A 25,324-nucleotide genomic window follows, 5' to 3' on the forward strand; every position below is an offset into this window, starting at 1 on the left:
ACAAAGACACAATCTAACGTTTGGATTGCTCGCATGTGACCAGCAGACGCGCAGGCATGTATCGGGAGCTCGCGTTTGAATTTTCGCATTTCTTTCCCCCCTCCGGCGGTAACTCCCGGCGCCCCGACTGAGTTGTCGGGGCTTCCCCATTCACGCTTTTGACAGCTGGGACACCCGCTGGCCGGGCTCGGCTCGGCTCGGCTCGCCCAGACGGCCGCTCTGGGCGGCCCGAGAGCGACCCCCGGCCGCCGGGGCTTCCTCCTCCCCCACCCCCCCGGGACAGGCCGGGTTTAAAGGGCCGGGAGCGGCACGCGCGGGGGTGACCCCGCTGACGGCCGGCGGACGGGCGGGGGCGGGGGCAGAGGCAGAGGGATGGCCCCGCCGCGCCTCGCTTCCCTACTTCATCCTCCACTCCGGGGGCTTGACGTGCAAACTTCGCCCGAGCGGAGCGGGGCGGGGAGGGGAGGAGGAGGAGGAGGAGGAGGAGGTGGCGGCGGCGGGAGGCGCCTCTGCTTAAGGGAGCCGGCAGCGGGCGGGCGAGCGGCGCCGGCCGGCCGGCCCACCCGACCGACGGAAACCAGGGCCCGGGGCCCAGCCCGGGGATGAGCGCAGCGGCCGCCAGGCGAGCCATAGAGGGGAGAGCTGGGAGGGAGGCGGGCCGCGGGGTCGGGGCCGGCGCGGACGAGGCGGGGGCGGGGGCCGACGGGCTGCATCCGAGCCCGGCCGGCCGCGGAACGCGGGCCCGGCCGCAGAGGCGGGCAGCCCAGCCCCGGCGGCCCCTCTCGGGCAGGTTGATCTGAAACTGAAAGCAAACGCCGGGCGGGGGCGGGGGCGGGGGCGGGAGCGGGGGAGGGCCGCCCTTCCCGGACTTTGTGCCCCGCTCGCTCCCCCGCTCCCCGGTGCAGCCGCCGCCCCGGGGGCTCGAGAGGGGGCGGGCGAGCGGCCCTCGGGGGCAGCTGTCAGCGCGCCCCACCTGGCTGCCCCTACTCCGCAGCGCCTCCTTAAGAAGCCCCGCGACTCTTTCCCCCTTTTTTGTTACATTGTAGCAGCGGAAAGAATGTCGGAGAGGGCCGCGGATGACGTCAGAGGGGAGCCGCGCAGAGCGGCGGCGGCGGCGGCGGCGGCGGGAGGAGCAGCGGCGACCGCCAGGCAGCAGCAGCAGCAGCAGCAGCCCCAGCCGCGGCCGCCCCTCCAGCAGCAGCAGCAGCAGCAGCAGCAGCAGCCGCCGCGGCTCCGGCTGGCAGAGAGCGGAGGCGGCGGCGCCTCCACCTCCGCAGCCACAATGGCGACCGTCGGGGAGCGCAGGTCTCTGCCCAGTCCAGAGGCGATGGTCGGACAGCCGTGGAACCACTGGGTAGAAGCTGCGAAACTTCCTGGGAAGGACGGTGAGGATCCCCTCCTCCCCCACCCTCCTGCCTTCCGCCCTCCGGGCCCGGCCCGGCCCCTGCCCCCGGGGAAGGGTCGCCCCTATCGTGCCCGGGGCTGGGCACCGGCTCGCTGCTCGCACCCCTCCACTGACCGGCCGCTCTGGGCGCTGTGTTTTTCTCTCTCCTAGGGTCGGATTTGGAGGAAAGTTTGAAGGAGTTTGGGAAAAACCGAGAAGTAATGAGGCTGTGCCGAGAAGGTGAGTTCTTCCCAGCCTGAGCTGCTTGGGACAAGTTCGGGGGCAGAACTTCACCGCATTCACCTGGCCGACCAGCCCGGGCCCCCCCTCCCCCTCCCCGACCCCTGCTAGATCCTGATTGGGGAGCTTGCAAAGGATGGGGGGCTGAGGTGGGGGTGGGGAAGGGGGCGGAGCCAGGGCGATTTAAAACTCTTGTTTCAAAGGTACTTCCTCCAACTTGAGAGCATCCTTCTACCAGACTTGGTAAAGAGAATAATTAGCCCGTGAGGACTGTCGGCTCAGGAAACTTGACGTCTCTCTGCATTTTTATGAAGGCACTTACTTAGGAGCTGGGCAGATTTAAGCCACCCAGGCCCTCCAAAGGAAGAGCTCTTTTTCTGGGGTGTCAGGCATTTACACCAGTCTGGTTGGGGTAAGAGCATCAGTAAACGCATACCTAGAGGTCCTGATTCGCCAAACAGAAGTTAGTCTTGGTGCCTTCTTTTTTTAGAATGATTTCTAAACAAAGTTGATGAAACTAAAAAATCAGAATTGAAACTTGTTGGGTTTATTTGCACAAGTTTGGGTATCATTTGTCATTATTGCGTTACCAAAATCTATTTTTAGTGCCAATCATTAGGTCTGAATCTAGTTTATTATAGCCGTTTGCTGGGTTTTGGTAGTCTGTTTTTGGTCAGAAGGGATCTTTAGCTGAACAGGTGCCATGAATCCGGACGACCCCGGAGGTCAAGTTGAAGGCTCTCCCAGGGAAGTACCCTTCTCTGGATTTGTCTTCCTCCCGGGTAGTCGGTGTCCAGCCGAGAGGGACCTCCAGAGTAAGCCCTCTCCTCAGCTTGTGGAGTGATTCTAAATTCGGGTTCCCTTTGATCTTACCAAGCTATGGAAGGGATGGTGATGGTGAAGGGAAGATGCCCAGGAGGGTTGAGTCCCCAAACTATGTGGTTTCTTTTTCCCAGCACAATTCCAGAGCAGGTGCGTTTTTTTGTTTTCTCACCCTGGAGCCAATTCTTTTGGCTGTGTGCCTTTTTTTTTTTTTAATTCTTATTTTCATTTTTTTTTCTTTTCTTTTTTCCCTCAGGTCCCAGAGCCCTGTGCCCAGGGACATGAAGTGCCATATTGAGTGTATGCCATTTTTAAAGGCCTGTTGTCTCTTACCACTGCCTTGAGCTTTTATTTGTACTGCTGGTCGGGCCTTTCGATTGGCCACTTGTGGAGTTTCTTGGCACACAGTAACTGAGTACTACCCATGGCAATAGAGATTTTCCGATTGGAGTGTATCACAGAACAAATAAATTGATTTTGAAATGAAAATTGCTATTAAAAAAGAGTCGAGGAAGCCCAGCCCTTGTCAAAGATGTTGCAATAGGAAAAATCAGTTGTTAGGCCGGTTTTGGTGCTGAACTGGCAGCCTGCCTCAGCCTTCAGAATATTAAAATCTTGTGGTGACTATTCCCTGGAGATCCTTGAAAATGGGTCGATGTTTAGGAAACGCTGAAGTTGAGGGCTTCTTGTGGCTGTGTGTATACGTTCTTAGGAAGGGTTTTGAATCTTACAGAACCCTGAGTGGGGATCATTAGTGATATGTCTCCTATGCTTTGGGAACCAGTTAGAAAGACTCATTCATTGCTAATGCCTTGTTTTGATTACTGTATTCTTGATCATCTTCCTGCCTTCTGCAGGAGCTGGTTTATGGGTGTCCTACTGTATACTATGCCCAGGGGCTGGTATACAGTAGGCCCTCAATACATGCTTTTCAAATTGAATGGAAGAGCATTCCTCTATAAATTATCTGTAGCTATTTCACTGCAAATTAACTGAAGGCCGGAGGTTTTATACCACCTTTTGTCAGTCATAACTGATTGTGCGTGCTCCTGCCTAAATAGAGTCATGTCTCCATTCCAAAGCCAAATGTTAATGGGTTTTGGATTTTTTTTTTTATTGTTATTTTACTTGTTCTCCTTCATTAATAGAGCATTGAGGGTTGACTGTGTCTTTTCTAGAATGGAATAGAGAAAGCTATCTTATATTTCTTGTCATCCCCAGTACTCTATTATTGGGTCTTCTGTAATTTGCCAGTTCAAGGCTAACTCAGGTTAGTAATAAAGAGGTGCTCAGAAAGAGGCTAAATCCATGTTCTGAATCATCAAAGATCGTTTACGTTCATGTCAGTTTTGTCGAGTGCATTTTAGTTCTTTGAAAACTGATAATCCCATGACATGTATACCTTAACTCGGTTAAGAAGAATATTGGATTAACTAGAACACTCCATTCCCTGACGACAACAGAGTTTTTTTCTTTTTTTTTTTTTTTTTTTTTTTAATTTTCAGGCCTGCATCAGAGTCAGTCAATAAGTATCCATAGGGCATCCTGTCCTATTGCTTATCTCTGTGTTAGCTGCTTGTAGGGATGAAGACATATATAAAACACTAACTGCTTGCTAAGAGTTTGTAATCTAGTTGAGATGAGACTTATCAGTGAAAGGCTAGTGATCAACAGTATATAGTTATTTGTTCAATTGTGTCGCATAGATTGTGGAAGTTCAGAAAAAATGTAAGATATATAAGTCAGCAAGCATTTATTAAGCACCTACTATGTGATAAACATCACGTGAAGCCCTGGAAATAAAAAGAAAAGGGGAAAAAAATCCCTGCTCTCCAGGAGCTCACACTCCCACGAGGGAAACAAACAGGAAAACAACTTGGCACAAACAAATAGAAGAGATATTGGGGTGAATCAGCAGAGAGAAGACACCAGCATTAAGGGGGATCAGGAAAGGATTGTTGTAGCAGCTAGACAAGTCAGGTAAAGTCTCATAGAAGGGGCAGACTTTGATCTGGGATTTTGTGTATCATCTGGATAGGCTAGGAGAAGGGAGAAGGTACCAGGGATTTCCCTGAAGATCATTAAAAACGGCTAAATGTTATTCCCAGAGGCAGTACGTGAACAGAAGGCAGGAGATGATGCCCATTGGGTCCACCAAGAGTTTTGCCAGGGAAAGAGGTTATAACTTCACTTGTACTGGTATCGAAGTTCCATTTTGTTAACTCATTTTAACCCTTTTCTCTGCTCCCCCCTGTACCCTCTACCTTCACACAGATAGTCCAGTGTTAGCTGTAGTAATCCATCATGTTTGCTTGGGTCTGGGGGGGTCATTCTGTTCCTCTTCTTGCCATGTTCAGATTTTTCTCACCTAGCCTCTATTTTGTACTATAATCTTTAATAGTATATGATGGCAGTAATGATTTCTGTAGAAATTATCATAACACTTTTATGTTTTTAAATGAATAAGTTGCAAAGAAAAGATGACTATATTTTCTCTTGGGCTTTTTTAAAAAAAAACTAGGATAATTCATGAAATACTGAATTTTACCCATATTTTCTTTCTATGCAGTTAATAGGAAGAATGTTAATCCTAGAATATTAGAGCCAGAAGGGAGCTTAGACATAATCCAGCTCACTCGTTTTGCATTTGAGGAAGCTCCCAGAGGAGTGAATTAGGAGCCTTAGCTTTACAGGGAAGGAACCTTGGAGATGATCAGGTCCAACAAACTCACTAGCAGTGCTCAAGGCTGCATGTTGACTTAGAAAACCACATGTTAGCATTATCTTTGTTCTATTGTATTTTTATTTGTTTTGCTAAATATTTCCCATTACATTTTAATCATGTTCTTGTGGCCTCACTGGGGAGTGTTAACAGGCTCTCTGATTAGTCCAGCTCCTTAAGAGGGCTCAGAGGTTAAATCATTTGGCTGAGCTCAATCATGTGGAGGAGGAGGGGGACAGGATTTGAACCCAGATTCACCAATTCCAAATCCACGGTTGGTTCTCCGGGTAATAATGTTTATCAGCAGTCTTGTGAGGCCTTGGGTCCAGTGGTTTTCTCAGTCTACCCTGCCTCAGTATCCTTCATGAGCTGTTCAGGTTGCTGTACAGTGAATCTACACAGATCTCTCAGAATGAAAAAGGATGAATGACTCCATTAGCTTAACATTTACTTTTAAACTTTTCCTTGGATTGGGATGTCCAGCTTTTTAACTCCTTTCTCTGTTTTGGCAAGAAGGCTAGAAAGGTCGAGTTGGCCCACTGGAAGGGGAATGGTTTGAATTCCCAGCCCTTTTTCCTTCTGTTTCGAGTCCATCCCCCAGGATGGATCCCACCTTTGTGCCAGTTAAGACCACAGTCTGGAGCTGGAGGACCTCTTCCACCTTTGGGGGCTTCCCTTTGCCTCCCGGGCTTAGTGAGGTCTTGCCTCTGTCCCTGAGCACAGGCTTCCTATGGGATTGAGGCAGAAGGGTAGCAACCAAGTGTGAAATTCACATTTTAATTTGCCTGTCACAAATTAATAGGGACAGAATCAAGCCACAGGCAAAACATAAGTGCCACTTAATGGAACACTCTAGGCAGCAAGTTAGAGCTAAAAAACCAGGGAATCTATAGGTGGGTCGGTAACCTGGAGAAAGAGTGGGGCTGGATGGGGCTGGATGGGGTGATGGCAGGTCAGCTCCTGGAAGGCCTGGGACTTAGCCCCTTTGTTCTAGGGCTCCTGGCACCCCCATCTACACACCTTCTTTGAGGCAGACCTGTTCATGGAGGACCATGGCAAACTCCCTGGTGAGAAGAGCCTCCCTCAGTAGACTGTGAGCTTCTCCAGAACAGGGGCTTTTACCTTTCTCTGTATCCACAGTGCCTGGAACATAGTAGGTGCTTAATAAGTGCTTGACCGACTGAACCCAAGTTGTCCTGACTCTGAGGCTTCTTTCTACTCTCCCTCCTTCCTTCTCTCTCTCCCCCTTTCACCTCTCCTCTTTCCCCCCTCTTCCCACTCTTCTCCCCTTTCTCTCTCTCTCTCTCTCTCTCCCTCTCTCCCTCTCTCCCTCTCTCCCTCCCTCTCCCCCCCTTCCCCTCCCACCCATGTGTTTTGTTTTTAAAGATAAACTGGTTGGCTTTTTTTAAAATAAGTTTATTTCTTTGAGGAGGGTAGCAAGTTGGCTCCTTTTATCTCAGATGCCCATGTACATTGCAGCCCAAGCCCTAGACAGTTGGTAATTCGTGCTGTTGCGTGAGTGGGCAGCTCTCTGTCGTTGACTGTATTTTACCTCCTCTCTGTGCCTACCTGGCCATTGGGGAGTCTCGGGCATTTGTAGAGGGCACAACGATTTCCTTAATTGCCTAAAAGAGCGTTGACTGCCTCTTGTTTTTTTTTTTTTTCCATCTGCATCATTCTTAAATATTAGAATTTATTTCTTTTTTTTTTCCATGAAAAAAGTCTGTGGAGGATGATAATTCTTTGGATTTGGGCTTTTGGATTGGGCAAACCAACCAACCCATCAACCTCTCCCCACCATGGTCCTAGAAATAGGATCCTGTGCAGTCCAGTGTGCGTCTGTTGTCATTCAGTCACTGGTCTAAGGTGAAACCTTCTGGGATTATGAAAATTAAGATTACTTTGAGTACTGCTTACATTTCATAATAATAAGAAAAGTTACCGATGGGTTTGTGTTTTTAGTCTTTCAGTCTTTTGCCTTAAGTTTTGAAGGAGGTCAATGCCCTTCCACCAGTGCCTCAGTGGGCTCTCTTCTATTCTTTTTTTTATTAATTTATTTTGATTTATCAACAATCATTTCCATAAGTTTTTGAGTTTAAAATTTTTCTCCTCCTTCCTCCCCACCACCCTCCCCAAGACGGTGCACAATCTGATATAGACTGTACATATACATTCCTATTAAACATTTTCATATTAGTGATGTTATAAGTAAGAATTAGAACCAATAGGAGGAACCACCAGAAAGAGAAAATAAACCTAAACAGAAGAGAAAAAAAATAGCAAATAGTATGCTTCGATCTGCATTGAAATTCCATAGTTCTTTCTTTGGATGTGGATAGCATTTTTTATCACGAGGCCTTTGGAGATGTCTTAGATCCTTGTATTGCTGGGACGGGTTAAATTTGTAAATATTAGTCATCGTACAACATGCTGTTTTTGTGTGTAATGTTCTCTTGGTTCTGGTTGCTTCACTCAGCATCGGACCATACAAGTCTTTCCAGGTTTTTCTGAAATCAACCTGTTCATCATTTCTTATAGCACAGTAGTATTCCATTACATTCATATACCACAACTTGTTCAGCCATCCCCCAATTGATGGGCATCCTCTCAATTTCCAATTCTTTGCCACCACAAAAAGAGCTGTTATAAATATTTTTGTACATGTGGATTCTTTTCCCATTTGTATGAGCTCTTTGGGATATAGCCCTAGAAGTGCTATTGCTGGGTCAAAGGGTATGCACATTTTTATAGCCCTTTGGGCGTAGTTCCAAATTGTTCTCCAAAATGGTTGGATCATTTCACAACTCCACCAACAATGCATTAGTGCTCCAGTTTTCCCACATCTTCTCCAACATTTACCGTTTTCTTGTTTTGCCATGTTGGCCAATCTGGTGGGTGTGATGTGGTACCTCAGAGTTGTTTTGATTTGCATTTCTCTAATCAATAGTGATTTGCCCTCTTATTCTAAAGGCTGAATATGTGTCCTGGTGAATGAATTGAAAGGGCCTGCAGAGCCCTGAACTCGGGGGAAGGTCTTGCCCTTCTCAGGAGGGCACTTGCACTCAATCCCGGTTCAGTTCGCCATGTTTTCCTACCTTTGGGTGTTCACGCCTCCATAGTTTGTTTCCTCACCCTACCCTTTGTCCCAGCACAGTACTGGATCATGTCACTTGTTCCTGATGTTTTCAGTTTGCCATCCCCATCCTGGAACTAGCACCTGGAAATTTTAAAAAGCAAAGATATCGCCGCCTTTTATTGTTCCGAGCTGTGCTTGCAACCTTTTCAAGTGTGTTATCATAAGATCACAGAGTTAGAGATGGAAAGAACTTGAGAGGTCATCTGATACAGCCCCTGCATCTTACAGATGAGGAAACTGAGTCCCAAGGAGATTGGCATTGCTCAGAATCTCACAGGTAGTAAGTGGCAAAACTAAGGTTTAGATCTAGTTTTTGTTTTTTGTTTTTTTAACCCCCAAAGCCAGTGCTTTTTTTACTGGATTGGGGGTGGGGGGATAACCAATATGTGTTTTTAAAAATAACCTTTATTGATATATTTTGTTTTCATATCTACCTTCATTTCCCACCATATTCCTCCCCTCCCATAAAACCAACCTCTACAACAAAGAATAAAGAAAAGAAAAAAACAAACGCCCAGTTCACCGAAACTCTCCAACACGTTAAAGACATCTGACTTGCAAAGTGTCCCATACCCATCTCCCCCTGCCCTCCAACCTGCAGAGAAGCTAAGTGTACCAGGGCGCACAAGAAGTAATTGATTAAAAGAAAAAAAAAGAATCAATGGAAGCTAACTTGTCTGCAGATGGCAGACAAAATCATTCAGGATTTATAGCATTTGGAAAGTGTTTCTAAAAAGAAAGGGAGAAGTGGAATTTCTCCACTTAAATAGCATTTTAGCACTGGATTACCTCTAATCACATTGATATTCAAAATTTACAGCAGTATTTCAAAACTAAGTGGAGCCAGTCTGATTATTGGGGTATTTTTTTGATTGAAGTTCTATGCAAAAAATTGGGTTTTGCATTTAGCTGATTTTAACAGTTGGAGTCTCAGTACTCAGAGAAACAAGGCAGAGGGTTCCATTTTTATTCATCCTGTACAGCAGGGATTACTGCAAATGAGCAGAAGAGGAAAGAGAAGTATGGTTTAGCTACTCATAATTCAAAAGTAGATTAAATGTTTTTTCTCTTTATTATAAAGACTCTTGTTAACATACCAATTTTTTTCTCCTTCACAGAAGGTATAGTCCAGAGAAAAATAATAATCCAGTGTTTATCAATTAGAAATACATGTTAACAGAAAATAGCCTGTCCTTGCCTCATCCAGAACGCTGCAGTCTCATAGGAGGAAGGGGTGGGTGGTTACTAAGCCCCTTACCTGCACTGAAAAGTCTGTGTCTTGAAGCCCACAAAGGCTTGTAGTGAGGAAAAACTATTTGAAATATTAGAATTCCTCTTTGTGAAAATTATTGAGATACGTAAATGGATTGCATTAATAAAATATTTTCTTCTTACTGGGCAGGCTTCTCCACTTCTGAAGGTTTACAAGCATAGACTTTTGCTTGGGATATCATAGCAGATTCCTAGTTAGGTATAGGTTAGACTAGGTGACCTCAGATGGCCTGTCCTGCTCCGAAATCCAGTGATTCTGCCCATCATCCCCTTTGACTGTGAGTTTCTTGAGAGCCGGGGCTGTCTTTTGCCTTTTTTTTTTTTTTTGTAAGCACAGTGTTTGTCTGGCACACAGTAGGTACTTAATAAACGTAGTGAATTACTGACTGAATTCTTGATGGACAGTGAAAGAAAGCATCACTGTTTGGACTAATGATACAGTGCAAACCATGAAGCTTTTAATGCAGTTCATTTTTATATCCCAATAATTTCTGTAAATTTCCATAAATGGGAAGATATGTGGCAAAGTGGATAGGGCACCGGGCCTGGAGTCAGGAAGACCTGAGCTAGTTCAAATCGGGGCCCCCTGGGCAAGTCACTTAACTCCATTTACCTCAGTTTCCTTATTGGTAAAATGAGCTAGAGAATGAAAGAGCAAACCATTCCAGTATTTTTACCAAAAAAAAAACCCAAACACAAATGGGGTCATGAAGAGTCATGACTGAAAAACAATTTCCATAAATACCTTCTTCCTTTTCCTCCCCTCCACCCCCACCATTGAATCTTTTTGAACAAAGATAAATAGTTAAGCAAAAATGCCTGAATAGGCATAAAGAATTATGCCTCAGATGCCTCCTACTATAGCCTTCTGTAAAGAAGAGAGAAGTATTTTCATTATCTATTCTCTGGGACCATTATTGTTTTTTTGTTTTTTTTTGTTTTTTTTTTTTGCTTTTATAAATCAAGTCAGATTTCAGGTATAGAGGTAATATTACTGGGTCTGGAGGCAGGAAGACTCCGGTTCAGATTCTGCCTCAGATACTAACTAGTTGTGACCCCGTGCAAGTCATTTCATTGTCGCTCAGTTTCCTCATCTGTAAAATGGGGATAATAATAGTACCTGCCTCCCACGGTGGTTGTGAAGGAATATATGTAGAGAGTTGTGTTAACCCTCAAACAAACAAAGCTGTCACTGGTATTTCCCCTTCTTTTTGGTGATCTTTCCATTCACATTGTGGAATTGGTACGTATTAATTGTGATAGTTCATATCTAGGCTTCCCTTGTTTCTTTGAATTAATGAATTGGAATTTCAAGCCTTTTTTTTTTGGTAACTTTTTTTTTTTGACACTGTTGGAAATGGGAAGTTGGCCCTTTTCGTTTCCTCTTCAGCGCTTGTGTTTTGACCTAAAGGGAGTTGTTTCATTTGCATTTGGGGGGTTTGGGGTTTGGGTTTTCTGCAGGCTTCTTCTTGCAAATTCTTTTCAAGCCACTCTCCCTGAGAGTGAAAAGGTCAGTGTTCTTCTGTGATTTCGTGGTGACAGAGGTAAAAATGAACCAGGGCAATTCAGGAATGGCACCAGAGGATGCAGTCTCAGTCATCGCTGGGATTATTTTTCTGCTTTAGGCCTCACTTTAGAATAAAGTATTTTTTCACCTCAACTATCTGCAGAGGTCTGTTAAGTAGTATAGTTTTCTTTAGGCCCTATGTGGGACTGTTATTAGGAGGACAAGCTGCTCCCAGTTTAGAGCGGTTCACACATAGAGTAGGGGCTGCCAGAGACACCAGTAGCCTGAACAGTAGCAGGGTCGCCCAGTGGGGCTGCAGCCACCAGCCCCTCAGCACCAGAGGCCAGGAGGCCTGGGCCCTGCTTCCTCCCTGCAGAGCAGCCGAAAGGCCCCCCCACCCAGTCTCTTGATTAATACAGCTTAATTGTCGGGATTGGTTACTGTATTGACACTTTTCAAATGGTTTTAGGTACACTTGATAGAACTTCCTATCAGGTGCCATGCAGGTGTGTGATTTAAAATTGTTATACCATGGTCATTTCTCTAACAAGTTGGGCACCTGGTCCTTGATCATGAACATAATACGTGATAAGAGAACGTATATTTCTGTGGGGAAACCAAGTGGAATTTACATATCCAACATGCAGTCCTTAGAGCGTTGGTATAAGGACCAGCGGGCAGTTACGTGGCCTAGTGGTTAGGGTCCTGCGCTTGGAATCAGGAAGACTCATCTTCCAGAGTTCAAATCCAACCTCAGACACTTACTGGCCAGGTAACCCTGGGCAAGTCACTTCACCCTTTCTGCCTCAGTTTCCTCATCTGTAAAATGAGCTGGAGAAGGAAATGGCAAACCACTCCAGTGTCTTTGCCAAGAAAACTCCAAATAGGTCACGAAGAGTCAGACACAACTGAAGAACTCCAACAAATGAGGACCAAAGCTCACAACAGCCTCTGTGGAGTCCTTTGTAACTGCCAGTCGCCATGTAAATGTCCGTCATTTTTGTCATTCAGGTAGAAGGTACCTTTTCCAACTGACATTTCTTCCTTTGGGACTCAGCTCTGCCTGTTTGGGGGAGGGATGTGATTCTGAGTACACACACCCAACAGGCAGCAACATAGGGGTAGTCAAGCATTAAGTTACACAGATGCTACATTCACTATTTTTTACATATATTATTTTTGAATTCCATAAATTTGCAATCTAGTAAATTGCTTATTTAATGGTATTCAAGAAAACAGGCACTTAAAACCCTCAGTGTTCTCTTATCGACCCCTAAGACATGGTCAAGTCACCATGAGTGATGGCTGTCTGAATCCAGTCACATGTTTTTGTGTTTTTTGTTTTGGTGGGAAGGAGGGGTTGTTTTGTTTTTGTCCAGAGCATGTGGATTTCCTTCTCTTTCCATGCTTTATTGGATACTTTAAGGTGTTCCTTGCTTTCCAAGGTCATGTTGAAATGCAGGCTGTCACGCTTGCTTTTTTCTCTACTTTGAGACCTAGGAAGTTCCCAAGCTGCCATGAACAGGGTGGAACCAAGATCCCCTTCCCTCTTCCCCCAAGCGTGAAATTCTGAGGGGCAGGACTGAACTGAAGGCCGGCCAAGGCATTCGCAAAATGCAGCTCGCTGTTCATGGGCTGTGGTGGAGACGGTGGCAGCTTTGGGCATGTGTAAGAGTTGCTGGTCATCAGTTCTGATGCTTCTGTCTCAGGCAGCTAGCTGCAAGTTGTGAGTTCATGAATGTCAAGATTGCCATCCGTTTTTGCTAATTAGTGCCCAAAATGTTAGATTTGGGATGTGAGCACTAAATGGGGAGGGTTGATTCTTTGCCTAAAGGTAGTGTTTTTAGGAATAACCATAAGGTGAAGGACAGTGCCAGCTGCCTTGATGTCCATGTACTCTTGGGGTGTTCACTGTGACAGAATTCCACTAGGTATGGGCTGTGGTAGTAGCGTTTTCCTGGTTTTGTGTTTCCCTGTTAAATCACTGCCTCTGCATCTATTGTTGGTAAGTACTATGAACCATCTTGAGAAGAAACTTGGGTTTGATTTTAGGATCGCTACCTACATAAAAATAAATTTCAGGGTGGCCGAACCCATGCAGGCCTGAGTGATGTCCCAAGCCAAACTTGGGACTTCTTCAGCCCCATTTCCTTCTTTGGCCTTTACTCATTGGGTGAAGTTGAGATGTGCTCATGATTTACCACCAGTTTAGAAGACTGATTTCTAATTATTTTAATGCTAGAAGTAGCCAAATAAAGTGTTAATCAGTTATCCCCTGGGGTCTCAGTGAGGTCCACGGCCCTGTGCATCCTTCCTGGGTGTCCCAAAAAGCCATGAGTCTGGCACCCAATCATTTTCTTTCTGAACTTTGAGATTCTGTTTTAATCATTCTTGACCCAGCCAGACTTCTGATTGGTCTTTACTCTTTACTGTCAGGTACAGGCGCTGTGTGTCCTCTGCAGAACTTGAGTTTGCCTGGGTGTTAAGACGTTAGCATTCCATAAAAATGGATTGTCATGGGTGTTGCTGAAGATAAGATGTGTGTCTGGTGTTAATTAATAATAAGCAATGAATCTCATTCATTTGCTCACAGTGATAGTTCTGCCAACGCAGCAGGTAAAAAACAAATCATTTGAAATACCCTTTTGGGGAGATTAATGGAGTTAGTGAGTCCTGGCATCATCTATGCTGCATTGTTGGCAAGTGAAAATGATCTAGTAAAAAAAAAAAGAAATTCAAAGCCATCCATTTTTCTTCATCAATAATTACAAAATGGAAAACTAAATGAACATATGACTCATAGGCGTGCCAGTGGAGATAATTAAGATAATGTTTATCTGATAGTAGCAGAAATAATGTATCTATCCATAGTTTTGGCTTTTTAACCCAGAAGTGTGAAAATCATTTTTTGCGTGGGGGAAAAAAGATACTGACCTTTTCTGTTACTGAGAAAAACAAGGAATAGAAAAGTCAGCAGTTTAGCTGAACACTCCTTTTTGGAGAGGGCAGATTGTGTCATGTCAGCAGATAAATCAGTTTTTAAAGTTCCACATCTTGGGACAGTTGTAGACCATTTATCAAGTGCCTGCTGTATACCAGGAACTGACTGATTTGGTTTGGTTTGATTGTGTCACAGTTTGATGGTGTGGGGTTGCTGTTGTGTGCACATACTTAAAGTGATTGTTTTCATTTGTGTCAGATAAGTGTTTTGTGTTTTTTTAATAGGTTCCAGGTGGCACTTTTAGTACCCTTAGTGGGTAATTTTGATTGGTTGGTATTTGAATAGCAGAAGTGTGTGGGTGGGCAGGGGGTGGTCTTTAGCCTGCAGATTAAAAATGAGGAACATGCAGTTAATATAATGAGTAGATTCATTTAGAATCTGCGGTGTGTGTGATTAATACATTTAGAATGATGCAGAAAGTGGTATCTGATGATCAGAACACTAATCTTGGTCATTATTATGACTTGGGTTATAATAATAGCGTTTATATAGCACTGTGCTAAGTGCTTTACAAATATCTTATTTGATCCTCACAACAATCCTTTGAGGTTAGTGCTATTGTTATCCACATTTTACAACTGAGGAGACTGAGGCAGAGGTGAAGTGACTTTGACTTGCCCAAGGACATACAGCTCATAAGAATCTGAGGCTGAATTTGAACTTGGTTCTCCCTGACTTCAGGCCCAGCACGATATCTGCTGTACCTACCACCTGGCAGCAAAATTATTTGGCATACCAAATTTCTTCAAAATGGCTTTATTTCTTCTACTGCTTGGAACAGTTACTTAGATGACCACTTGTATATGAATGTCTGTTGTGGTGGTAGACAGGAAGAATTGAAAAACACAGGTAATCGGAAAGCTTTTCACATTAATTTTAAAAGCAGGAATCTTAACTCCTTACCCATTAAACCAGGCCGTGGTTGATTCTAAGTAGCTAAGGTAGAGTTAACTGGTCGTCCACTTCCTTTGCTGGTTTCGATACCTGATTGGAGAGAAGTTGGACAGTCAAAAACCCCAGAAGGAAGGCAACAGAAGAGGGGGGCCAGTCAGTCTAAACAGTTCTTGTTAAATTGCTGCAGCAACTTCTATCAAAGCTTCTGCATCGTGGTACTCAGATGTATTCATTAGCTGAGAGAAAAGCTGGTTGGGACCTTGGGTCTTGGGGAGGAAAAATCTGCTTACTTCTGGCTGTATTTACTCCCCCGGACCCAGGGCCTGCTCAGCATGGGCATTCCCCTTCTCAGTGTAGATTGCCATCCACCCATCCTGGGCTGCCCCGTGCGGCTTCTCGGGCCTTTGATCTCTGGAGTTCCCAGGGTAGGACTCCAGCTCTCCCTTCCATGAGGCAGTTAGGATCTTCTCCTCACAACGCTCCTCTTAATGCCGTTTTGCCAGTTAGCATGCATTCTAGACCAGGGTTTAACCCAGTGCCCAGCACGCAGAGGAGAGCCATTAACCTGTAGCGCCGAGGCTGGGCTGCCCCGGCTCGGTCCTTGGCAAGGAGACTATTGAAGCCGCTCTCGGAGGCTGCTTTCTGCATGAGGCCTCATGTGGTTCTCCCAGTTGTTGCTGCGTGCCTCTCCGATTACTTCATCTCTCTCTCTCTCTCTCTCTCTCTCTCTCTTTTAAACTATGTATCTGTTACCTCTCCTTCCCCTGCCACACCTCGGTGGAATACAGGCTTTCTGAGGGCAGGACCTGCTGCCCTTTTTGGTGTTGGTTCCTTGGTGCCTGGCACACAGCTGGTGCCCAATAAATGAAATGAACTGCATTTGAAGGGGATTAACCACATGCTTGTCAGCTGGTGTCCTTTCTGGGCTCTCTCTGGCGAGTTCGTTGTGGGGATTGTGGTGTGTCCTTCAAGCTCTTCTAGGAAATGTTGGTCATGGGAATCCATGCCTTTATGTGTTTCCTGTTAGCAGGGTCAGGAGCTAGATCACACTGGAGCTGGTGGGATTGCAGACAGTTTCTTCTCACCTTATCTTCTAATTTGTTGTGAAGCTTGACCTTTGCTCTGGCCGTTTCTGATCCCTTAGACAAGCGATTGCTGAAATAACTCCCACATTAGTAATTTCTGATCTCTTGCTGTCAAGAGGTGGTCATGTTCACTCTTTTGTAATATTATTCGGTGTTTTCTGTGTCCTATGCCTGCCCACTTTGTGCTGGAAGAAAATATTCCTGCCCCCTGGGCCTGAAGCCTTGGCCCTTTTCATCCATCTCAGGGCACAGTACTAGAGGAATGGTGTCCAGAACAAGGTGGGGATAATGGTTCTGCTGTCCTGCTCTGTCTTGAGCAGACCGTATTTTAGGACGGGCATAGGGTGATACAGAGCTGGCCCCAGATGCAGGAGACCTGGGTTCTGGTCCCACTGCTTCCTCAGACTGGCCGTGTAACTGGGGCCAAGTCACTTAACTCTCTCAGCGTTTTAGGCAGCTCAAAGACCGTACATCACAGAGCAGTGGTAGAACAGGTTTACTCATCTGGGAGTTCCTAGATCAGTGAAGTCACCGGTCCAGTAATGGGCATCCAGGAGGAAGGACCCCGAGTGAGGAGTCTTGATCCTTTTTGGGTTAGAGATCCTTTGGGCAGTCTGGTAAAGCCTATAGACCCTTTCTCAGAACAAGATTTTTAAATGCATAAAATAAAAGACAGGATTTAAAAGGAAAGCTATTTTAAAATAACAGTTATCAAAATATTTTTAAAAAAAATAAGTTCATGGACCCCAACTCAAGAACCTCAAGTTCCCTGGAGGCCCAATCTCCATAGAGTCCTCAGACCCTTTCACAGCTTAACCCACGTCCTCCTTTTCCACAAAGACTTAACTGTCCCTTCTCTTAGGGACTGCCCACCCTGCCCATACCTCTGTGCTTTGTCTCACCTGGGGGAGGGTCAGCTCTTGGGGAGGAGGAGCTCTTTTACTTTTGCCTTTGCTTGTCACATAGTAGGTGCTTCACAAAAGCTTGTGATTGATGGCTGTTTAGGCTTGAGAAGAGAAGACTTGGAGGGAAACTTGATAGAGCTGTGTTCAAGGACTGAGGCTGAGCAGAAGGAAGAAACCGATACTGATTAACCCCGTGGGTCAGAATTAGGAGGTTGCAGAGACAGAGCCCGCCTTGCTGTAAACTGTGGCTCTCCAAAGTGTCAGGAGGCACTTGCTGGATGCCCACTGGGGGAGCGTGGTGTAGAGGGCGTCCTGGGACCAGAGGGTCTCTGCATCCTGCTCTGATGCTCTCGTTTTCCAGCACCTTTTTCTCTGGATTCACCTTTACATTGAAGTTGTTGAGTCTCCAGGTATGTGATGATTTGGTTCAGATAATTTTGTCAGATTATTCACAGAGTTTCTGTCCCCTGCAGTAGATGATGGTGCCTCAGCTCCACCTCTTCCTGGTTTCCTCCAGGTCCCAGCTAAAGTCCCAAAGCCCAGTGCCCCATAATTCTAGTGGATTGCCTCCAGCTTATTTTGAGTCTGTCTTGTCTGTCCCTGTTGTTTGCCTGTCGTCTCCCCGTTAGACTGTGAGTCTCCTGAGGTCAGGAGCTGGTCTGGCTATTGTTCCTGCCCCTGGTATTTAGCCTGGTGCTTTCTTGGCACATAGTAGTAGGTGCTTAATAGATGCTTCTTGACTTGACTTGACTTGACTCCTGGAGGCTTCTTAGCGTGGTCCAAGGGAAGAGCAAGGCTCCCACACCAAATGAAGGGTCTTGTGTCCCCAGTGAAGTCACTTTGTTCCCTTCTCTAAGTGGACCCTGTGAGTTCTTCCGTGTGGCCATAACTTTTAGACGTCCCTCTAGTCTTTTTTTAGGAGAGCTCCTCAGTCTGTTAGCCTGGGGAGTGGGCTGGGGAATACAGAACAAAACTTTCTTGTAAATGGTCTCAGCTCCTCTGTGCCCCATTCTGCCATCCCTGAGTCAGGAGCACAGGACCAAGGACCATTTTGGCCTGATTCTGGACTGAGTGCTCCGTGCCCTGGGCACCTCCTAGCGCCTCCTAGCTGTTTAATGGGTTGCTGTGGACGAGTAATTTATTACCTGGTGGATGGACATCCCACTGGCAATGAGCTCCTTTGAACTTAGCTAGGCCGGTGCTTGGTGTCTGTCGCTAGTGCCAAGCTTGAAGCCTTTCCAGGTTAGCAGAGAGCAGCCTGGTCTAGGGCAGGGCTTCTTAGCCTGGCAGCCACTGACCCCCAAGGGGTTTGTGGGTAGATTTCAGGAGGTCTGTAAACTTAAGTGGGAAAAACTGGCATCTTTATATTCACTGAAAGCTTGTTGAGGTATAGCCTTTCCATTGGTTATGTATGGAGGCAACAAGCCACAGTAGCATTAGCAGTACCTCTGGCTTTGTCATCAATTGAAATTAGAGATCTTTTCATAACACGTAGTTAGTGCACATCTCTCAAAATATCATTTATACTCATCATTACTTTGAAATAACTAGCTATTAGACTTGCCCTAAATAGTGTGTGATTTCAGTCGTCCAGTCTACAGACTGCATGTCAGTGTAATTGGTTTCCTTTGTAATTGTATGTATTTTATGCATTGAAAACCAGTATTCTGAAAAGAGGTCTGTAGGTTTTACTATCACATAAAGTTTAAGACACTCTAGTCTTCCATGGCACTAATAATAAGAGAAATAAAAACCAAAACAACCCAGAGCTTTCATCTCACACATGGTAAATTGGCAAAGATGGCAAAAGGTGAGACTAATCAGTGTTGGAGGAGTTGTGGGAAGATAGATGCACTCATGCATTGTTAGTGGAGCTGTGAGTTAGTAGGGCCATTTTGGAAAGCAATTCAAAATTACAGAAGTAAATCTACTAAAATGGCCAAGCTCTTTGAATCAGAGATTCCACTCCTAGAGTTATACCCCAAGGCAATCATTAAGGAGAAGAAAGTCTCTCTGTCTACCAAAATATTTTAGCAGCCTTTTTTTTGTAGTAGCAAAGAATAGGAAACAGGAAATGCCCATCGATTAGGGAATGGCTAAACAAAGTCTTCCACAAAGGGCCTGGAATATAATGGATATACACCTGGATGCAGAGGGAAGGAAACAAAGGATGATCTTGGAAGGATGAAGCACCAAGCAGTCAGAAGTGAATGCTGCCCAAGTACAAGATGGTCCCCAGGAAGATGAGTGAGGGGACCCCCCCCCACCCCAATTCCTTCCTTGGTCTGCTGCCTCTAGTTTTGGATTTCTGGGCTGTATTGATTGGCTTTCTTGATTTTTCTTTTTTTACTCTTCCCTTTTTGCTTTTTCTTCTTAAAATATTTTGTTCTTATGAGATGACTCCTTGCAAGAGCGTGGAAGTGGGAAATACTGGAAGAAATTCTGGAAAAGTAAAAAACAAACAATAGCAACAAAAAATTATCTTAAAAAGCAAAACCAGCCTTGCTCTGGGCTCTGGGAGATTGTGTTGGACTTTGGGTCAGGAGAACTTGGGTTCAGTCCAGCCTGGAACACTTACTGGTTGTGTGATCCTGGTCAAGTCACTCGGCCTCTTTCGGAGTGGGGATGATGACAGTGATGCCGCCTCCCCCAATTGCAGGGTGCCCTGAGGAGTGTCTGTTAGGTGGCTTTAAATGGTGTCTGCCTTCATCCCATGGCCAGGGCCTTGGGGGCTGGGGGCCAGGGGCCGGCCCAGGCTCCCACTGCTGGCAGTTTTAGCATAAAGAGAGGTGGTTTCATGTTCATCCTCTCTGCGGAGAGAAAGAAGCTGGCTTTGGGAGGTCAAGCTTTTGCCCCTTGTGTGATTTGCATGGAATTTGGTAGAGGCAGCCCTGGCTCTCTGTTTTAAAACGTATCAGGTTTTTATTTTTATACTAAATCCCCAGGAAATTTTAAATGCTGTCAGTTTTGTGAAAAGGTAATTAGGGAGCACGCAGGGAATGTGTCTCGCAAGTGGTTGGTTTGGCTTCATTACTCAAGTCTTTATTTGTCTGATGAAAACATCTTGTAATAGAATCCCTCTGTGAGCGAGTGGCCTTTTTACATCTTCCGAGGAAAGGACTTAGCCATAATTATCCCTCTGTCTGGGCACCAGGGTGAGGGGGGTGGGGGCATTTCAGAAAAGCCCCTTACCTTTAAAGGTTTGGCAGCTTCCCATGTGCGGGGGTTTATGCTTTAGAGGATTGGGGTGAGGGGGTCCTCAGCTTTTTAAGACATCACCGAAGACCAAGACAGTCTGTCCTTGTGGCCCAGGGCTGCCGGGGCGGGCGCATTTGCCATCTATATCGCAGGGATGCTGAGGTGGGCTTGGGCCTGGTTCACTGGCTTTGCCCATGGTGTGGCCCCTCGGCTGTCCCTGTCTTGCCATTCCAGCCTCCACCGGGGGAGGAAAGCCCTTTAAGCTTCTTCCTTAAGGATTGTAACTTGTTAGCTTGATCAAGGGTTAATTAGTGAGAAGTGGATGATAATGGCTGAGTCTAATTCAGTTTGTGGTACGGAAAATTGACTTTGGCTTGATGGGAGGAAAGGCGACATAAAACCTCTTTCCTCCCTCCTCCCCCTCCCCCGCAATTGTCTGGGGTCAGTGGCACCACCTGGCGGTCAGCATGAAGAAGTGTCCATCTCAGCCTCTCCCCCCCACCCCCCCACCCCCAGGAAAACCTCCACCTTCCTGTTCCAAGGTTTCTTCCATTCCTCTTCACTAATTTTCTTTCTCACACTGACCTGCTGACCTGCCCTTCCTTTTTAGCCTCCTTCTCTTTTGTGGTATTTTACCCAGAGAACGATTTCACAGAATCCTGGCCTTTCAGGGAGCCCAGCAGCCACCCGTGCCCAAGGCTTAGGCAAGAACCACCCATGAGTGGTCCTCCCTTGCAGACCTTTGATGAGAGGGAGCCCCCTCGTCTTTGGGGGAGCACTTGCTGGTAGGCCCAGGTCAGCCCGCCAAGGCCAGCTAGAATCAATCAGTTCATTCTTGAGGCAGCTGGGTGGCTTGGATACTGTGCGGGACTTGGGAGTCAGGAAGACCTGAGCTCAGAATCTGCCTCAGATGCTTCCTGACTGTGTACCTGCGTGCCTGTACACTTAACCTGATCTTGTAGAATCGCTCCCCGTCATAGAGCCTACCACAGAGGGGTGTTGTGCGAATCAAATGGGGTAACATAGGTAAGGTGCTTTGCCAGCCTTAAAGGACTATGTATGTGCTAGGTCCTATGGTTATGTTTTCTTACGAATGACGGCCTTTCACCATAGTCCTCTCTCAGCCTTCTCTGCAGCCTAAACATCCTCAGTTTCTTCAGCCGGTCTTCTTTCTTACATAGAGGCACCGCGGCTTATTAATGTCCTTCTTAGATTACAGGGTTCAGAACTGAGCAGAGTGCTGGAGCTGTGGTCAGACCAGGGCGGAGACAGTAGGCACTTCATGAATGCTCCTCAATTGTGTGACCCTTGGCCTCTTCAGAGAAGCATGCCTTCCTCACCTAGTCTTAACCCAAGATTTACACTCACTTTTTGGACAGCTTGCATCAAGCTGCTAGTTCAGATTGGGCTGGCTGTCCACTAAAATGCCTGGATCCTTATCTGCCCAGCTGCTTGCCCTCTGACTGTGCTTCTCAGTCTTTTTTGGGAAATTGAATTTTTGAACCCAGGCATAAAACTTTACATTTGTTGATTTGTCCATATCAGATTTCATTTGATCATATTCAGCCCCATCCTCTGGCCCGTCAGAGATCTTTTTGAATCCTGGTGTCATCATCCTGTGTTAGGGATCCTCCCCACTTTGTCTAATCTGCATGTTTGATGAGTATGTCATTGTTGCCTAAATCCATGTCATTGATATAAAATGTCTAACAGCTCAGGCCAGTGCCCTCCCTAGGGCACTCCATTGCGGATCTCCTTCCAGGCCAACTGCCCTGCGTCTCTGTTCTGTTTGTGAGCCCCCTTACTGCATCCCCAGTGTCGGTGATAAGCCAGATGGCAGTGGGGGGGGTACTTGTGAAGTGAAAGGTGATACCACGAAGGACTGCTCCTGTCACCCCTTGAGGCCCATCAGCAGTCCCACATGCCCCTTTCAGAAGCTTCACAGAAGCTGGCACCTCTAACTTCCTCCAGTTGGTGGAAGAAGTGACCTTTCCACACACTTTAAGGTTGACAAAGCACTTTCCATCCATTCTCTCATTTAATCCACACCAGTCCCCTGAGGTCATGGTATCTTCTTTGACATGGGAGGAGATTGAGATTGAGGGAGGGGTTTGAACCCCCCAAGTCCAGCCTTCTAGACCTGCATTTGATTCACAGTTCCAAATTCCAAAGACCCAAGCAGCCAGAGGGGTTTGGGAGCCCAGCCCACCCATAAGCTCCGGATGTCCTCTCTCCAGATACCGTGAGGCCAATGGGGAGTCTCCTGTTCTCTCGCCACCATGCTTGTGTTCTGAGGATTTTCTTTTTAATCTGACCTTGATTGTAGACATTCCATGAGTGAGTGTTGAATGGGGTTATTCTTCATTGTAGGCCTGGTTAAAGGTCAAGTAAGGATGGACAGTGAACCTTCATTGGCTCTGAGGCTTTGGTCAGGTCACTGTTTCTGGGCCTCAGTTTCATCATCCATAATAGGAGAGAATTGAACCAGATTAGACATTGTATATTGAGAGCTGGAAGGAATCTCAGAAGCTGTCTATTCTAACCCCCTTATTTTACAGATGAGGAAACTGAGGCCCAAAGAAGTTAGGTGAATTACCTTTATCACAGGTAGTAAGTTTCAGGAGTGAGATTTGAACCCAGGCTCTTTTATTCTGGAGCCTGGGCTCTTTCCACCATACAGTACTGCCTCACAATACTTAAGGTCCCTTCTGGCTCCAGTCATTCCGTCAGTAAACATGTATTAAGTGTCTACTGTAGGCCAGGCACTGTGCTAAGAACTGGCTATACAAATACTATAAGGCAGGCAATCCCTCAAGGAGCTTCCACTCTAATGGGGGGGTTTGGGGGAGGGCATCTGGCCCTGGGGCAGACGGTCTGAGGGCAGAGGGCACTGGTGACGGAGAAGACTCTGGCTCCCAGGAGTGTGTCTGTGATTGAATCGGTACCAGTTGGCCCATCCAGTGGAAAGCTTCCTGGGCGGAACGTCACCGGCCCAGCTCTGCTCCCATGCTGGCTCTGTGATAGGTCTGGACACATGACCCACGAGGCCCCTGAGGCAGACTGAGGGCATCGGGCTAGGCCATGTTGAGGTCCCTGCCAGCACTGATCATCTGTGAGTCGAAGCAAGGCCCCCAAAATGTTAGCCCAGTTTAGGGCTTCTCTCTTTTTCGTATTTGAGGTATAGTAAGTTATCTGTGGGCAGCTATGGGAATTTGTTGTTTCTTTGAGAAAGTACATTCTGATTTCGAAACAACCCACCACCAAGCAGTTTGGGAACACCACACGTTTGTGTGCAAGATAGAGACTTCCTGTCGCCAGTGACGGAGGGACAGCCCTGTCCAGTGGCCTCCCCAGACTGCTCTGGGGCAGTTGTTTTTCCCAGTGCCTAGCACAGAGCAGGCACTTAACAAATGCCCTATTGGCATTTTCTGTACTAATGTACAGGGGTCAACTTATTTCAGGGGAGCATGTCTGCTTCTGGTTAAACTAAAATCAGACCAGTTGGTTTGAGTTTCTGCATTCTGGATAGACTGAGCTTTTGTCTTCCTGGTGGAGGCAGGGGGTATGTCCACACTGCACCCCCAGGCCTCAGCTCTGGGTTCAGAACACAGAGTTGCCAGAAACAGGAAGAATATGGAGGCCCTGTGATTTGGGAATGAATCGTGGCTTTTTGGACCAGTAACTGCATTTGCCTAAGGAGTGGCACAACTGGGTTAAGGCAAGGCTTGCGCATAATGCTGGTGGGTCACTGCCCACCACCTTCTTGTCGTTTTCTAGCATTAAAAACACGTATCTCGAATCCATACTGCCTGCTCTGTAAAGCCTCTGACAACTCCCCTCCTCACAGTTCTATAATCAGTCAACCAAAAGACATTGATCACATACTTGTTATGTGCCAGATAACTGTGCTAGAGGTGGGAGATAGAAAAACATATTAGGATATAAAGATAGTAAAACAGGCCTGCCCTCAAGGGGCTTCCATTCAAATGAGGAAGAGGGCATGTGTGCATAGAGCGCATACAGACCCAAGTAAACCTCAGATGGGAAGGCACTAGATTCTGGGGGGACCAAAAAAGCCCTCCTGTGCCACCTGGCCCCTGAGCTCCTCTTACTTCTCTCATCTCACGTCCTAACTGTCTGTGTCTATCTGTTTTGGTCCTGTAGTCTCTAGGAGATTACCAGCTTCTTGAATGCGGCACAGAGTGCCTTTTTTGTCTTGGTGATTGCAGTACCCATCACAGGGCCTAGAATATAGTAGGCGCTTACAAAATGTTTGTAAGCAAGCATCCCTCCTGTGCCGAGCTGGGGTCGACCACAATGGCCTGTCTGCCTCTTCCCTGGCTGTGGGATGGTGGAAAGGTGAATTTAGATGTTATGCTACTGCTCTACTTTGACGATGTCAGACATTAAGGAAATTAGCCAACTCTCATCTTTACACAGTCTGACCCGTAATTTAACTCATGTAGTGGAAAATTCTGTTTTCAAATTCCTCTCCAGACTCTACTCTGAAGAGAGATGACTCTTCCAAAAAGCCTGTGATGAGTAAGTGGTACCTCTCATAACAGAATTTAGGATCGTCAAAGGAACAGGTCATAAAAATAACTCCAGAGCACTGTTCTTTACCAAAAAATTCATTTCTGCTGTAGCAATTTCCTTCTCTTCCACCCACTCTCGGTAGAAGATAGATCTTTCAGGATCATCACAGTAAATAAATATGTGACTATCTGCCATGCAAACTGCATGAGCCCTGGCTGGTCCTGATTGAGGAATAAGGCTGATTAAATTTCTTTCACTACTTAGGGATTAGTGGATGGAGGACTGGTTCATTTCTGATCTGAACATTTTTGTAGGGCTGCAGTGTGTTGATTCTCAGCTACGACTTGCAGTTTTTAAAAGGTATTTGGAAGTTGCTTGATTGATTCACAAGTCACATTTCTCATGTGAAAACTAATGATGCTGCGTCATTGTTTTCAAATTCATGAATTATCCTGATTTCCTTGCAGCTAATTACAGGAGCTGTGTTTGCATTCATGGATGTAGAGAGATTCGGATCCCTTCTAAAGGAAAGGAGAAGATTGACCTGGCCCCCCCCCCTACCCCCCCCATCCTTCCATCTTGGCCTCGTGTTGCCATGTGGGCAGCTTTTCCCACCTCCCAC

The 25,324-nt window shown here is 46.3% G+C and overlaps 1 protein-coding gene across 3 annotated transcripts in view; it reads left to right on the forward strand.

Annotated features, from left to right (window-relative positions):
- The first annotated feature begins 1,057 nt into the window (after positions 1-1,057).
- ATXN7 (ataxin 7) overlaps positions 1,058-25,324 on the forward strand; it is a 107,150-nt gene continuing 82,883 nt past the window's right edge. For 2 of the 3 annotated variants that reach the window (XM_027863795.1, XM_027863796.1), the window contains exons 1-2: positions 1,058-1,385; positions 1,556-1,624. In XM_027863795.1, the coding sequence (XP_027719596.1) occupies positions 1,058-1,385; positions 1,556-1,624 (397 nt within the window). The remainder of the gene's footprint in view (positions 1,386-1,555; positions 1,625-25,324) is intronic. The other variant, XM_027863797.1, reaches the window with a different exon arrangement.

This window comes from Vombatus ursinus, unplaced genomic scaffold, assembly GCF_900497805.2.
Source record: "Vombatus ursinus unplaced genomic scaffold, bare-nosed wombat genome assembly UNPS02014773.1, whole genome shotgun sequence".
NCBI classification, from domain to species: Eukaryota; Metazoa; Chordata; class Mammalia; order Diprotodontia; family Vombatidae; genus Vombatus; species Vombatus ursinus.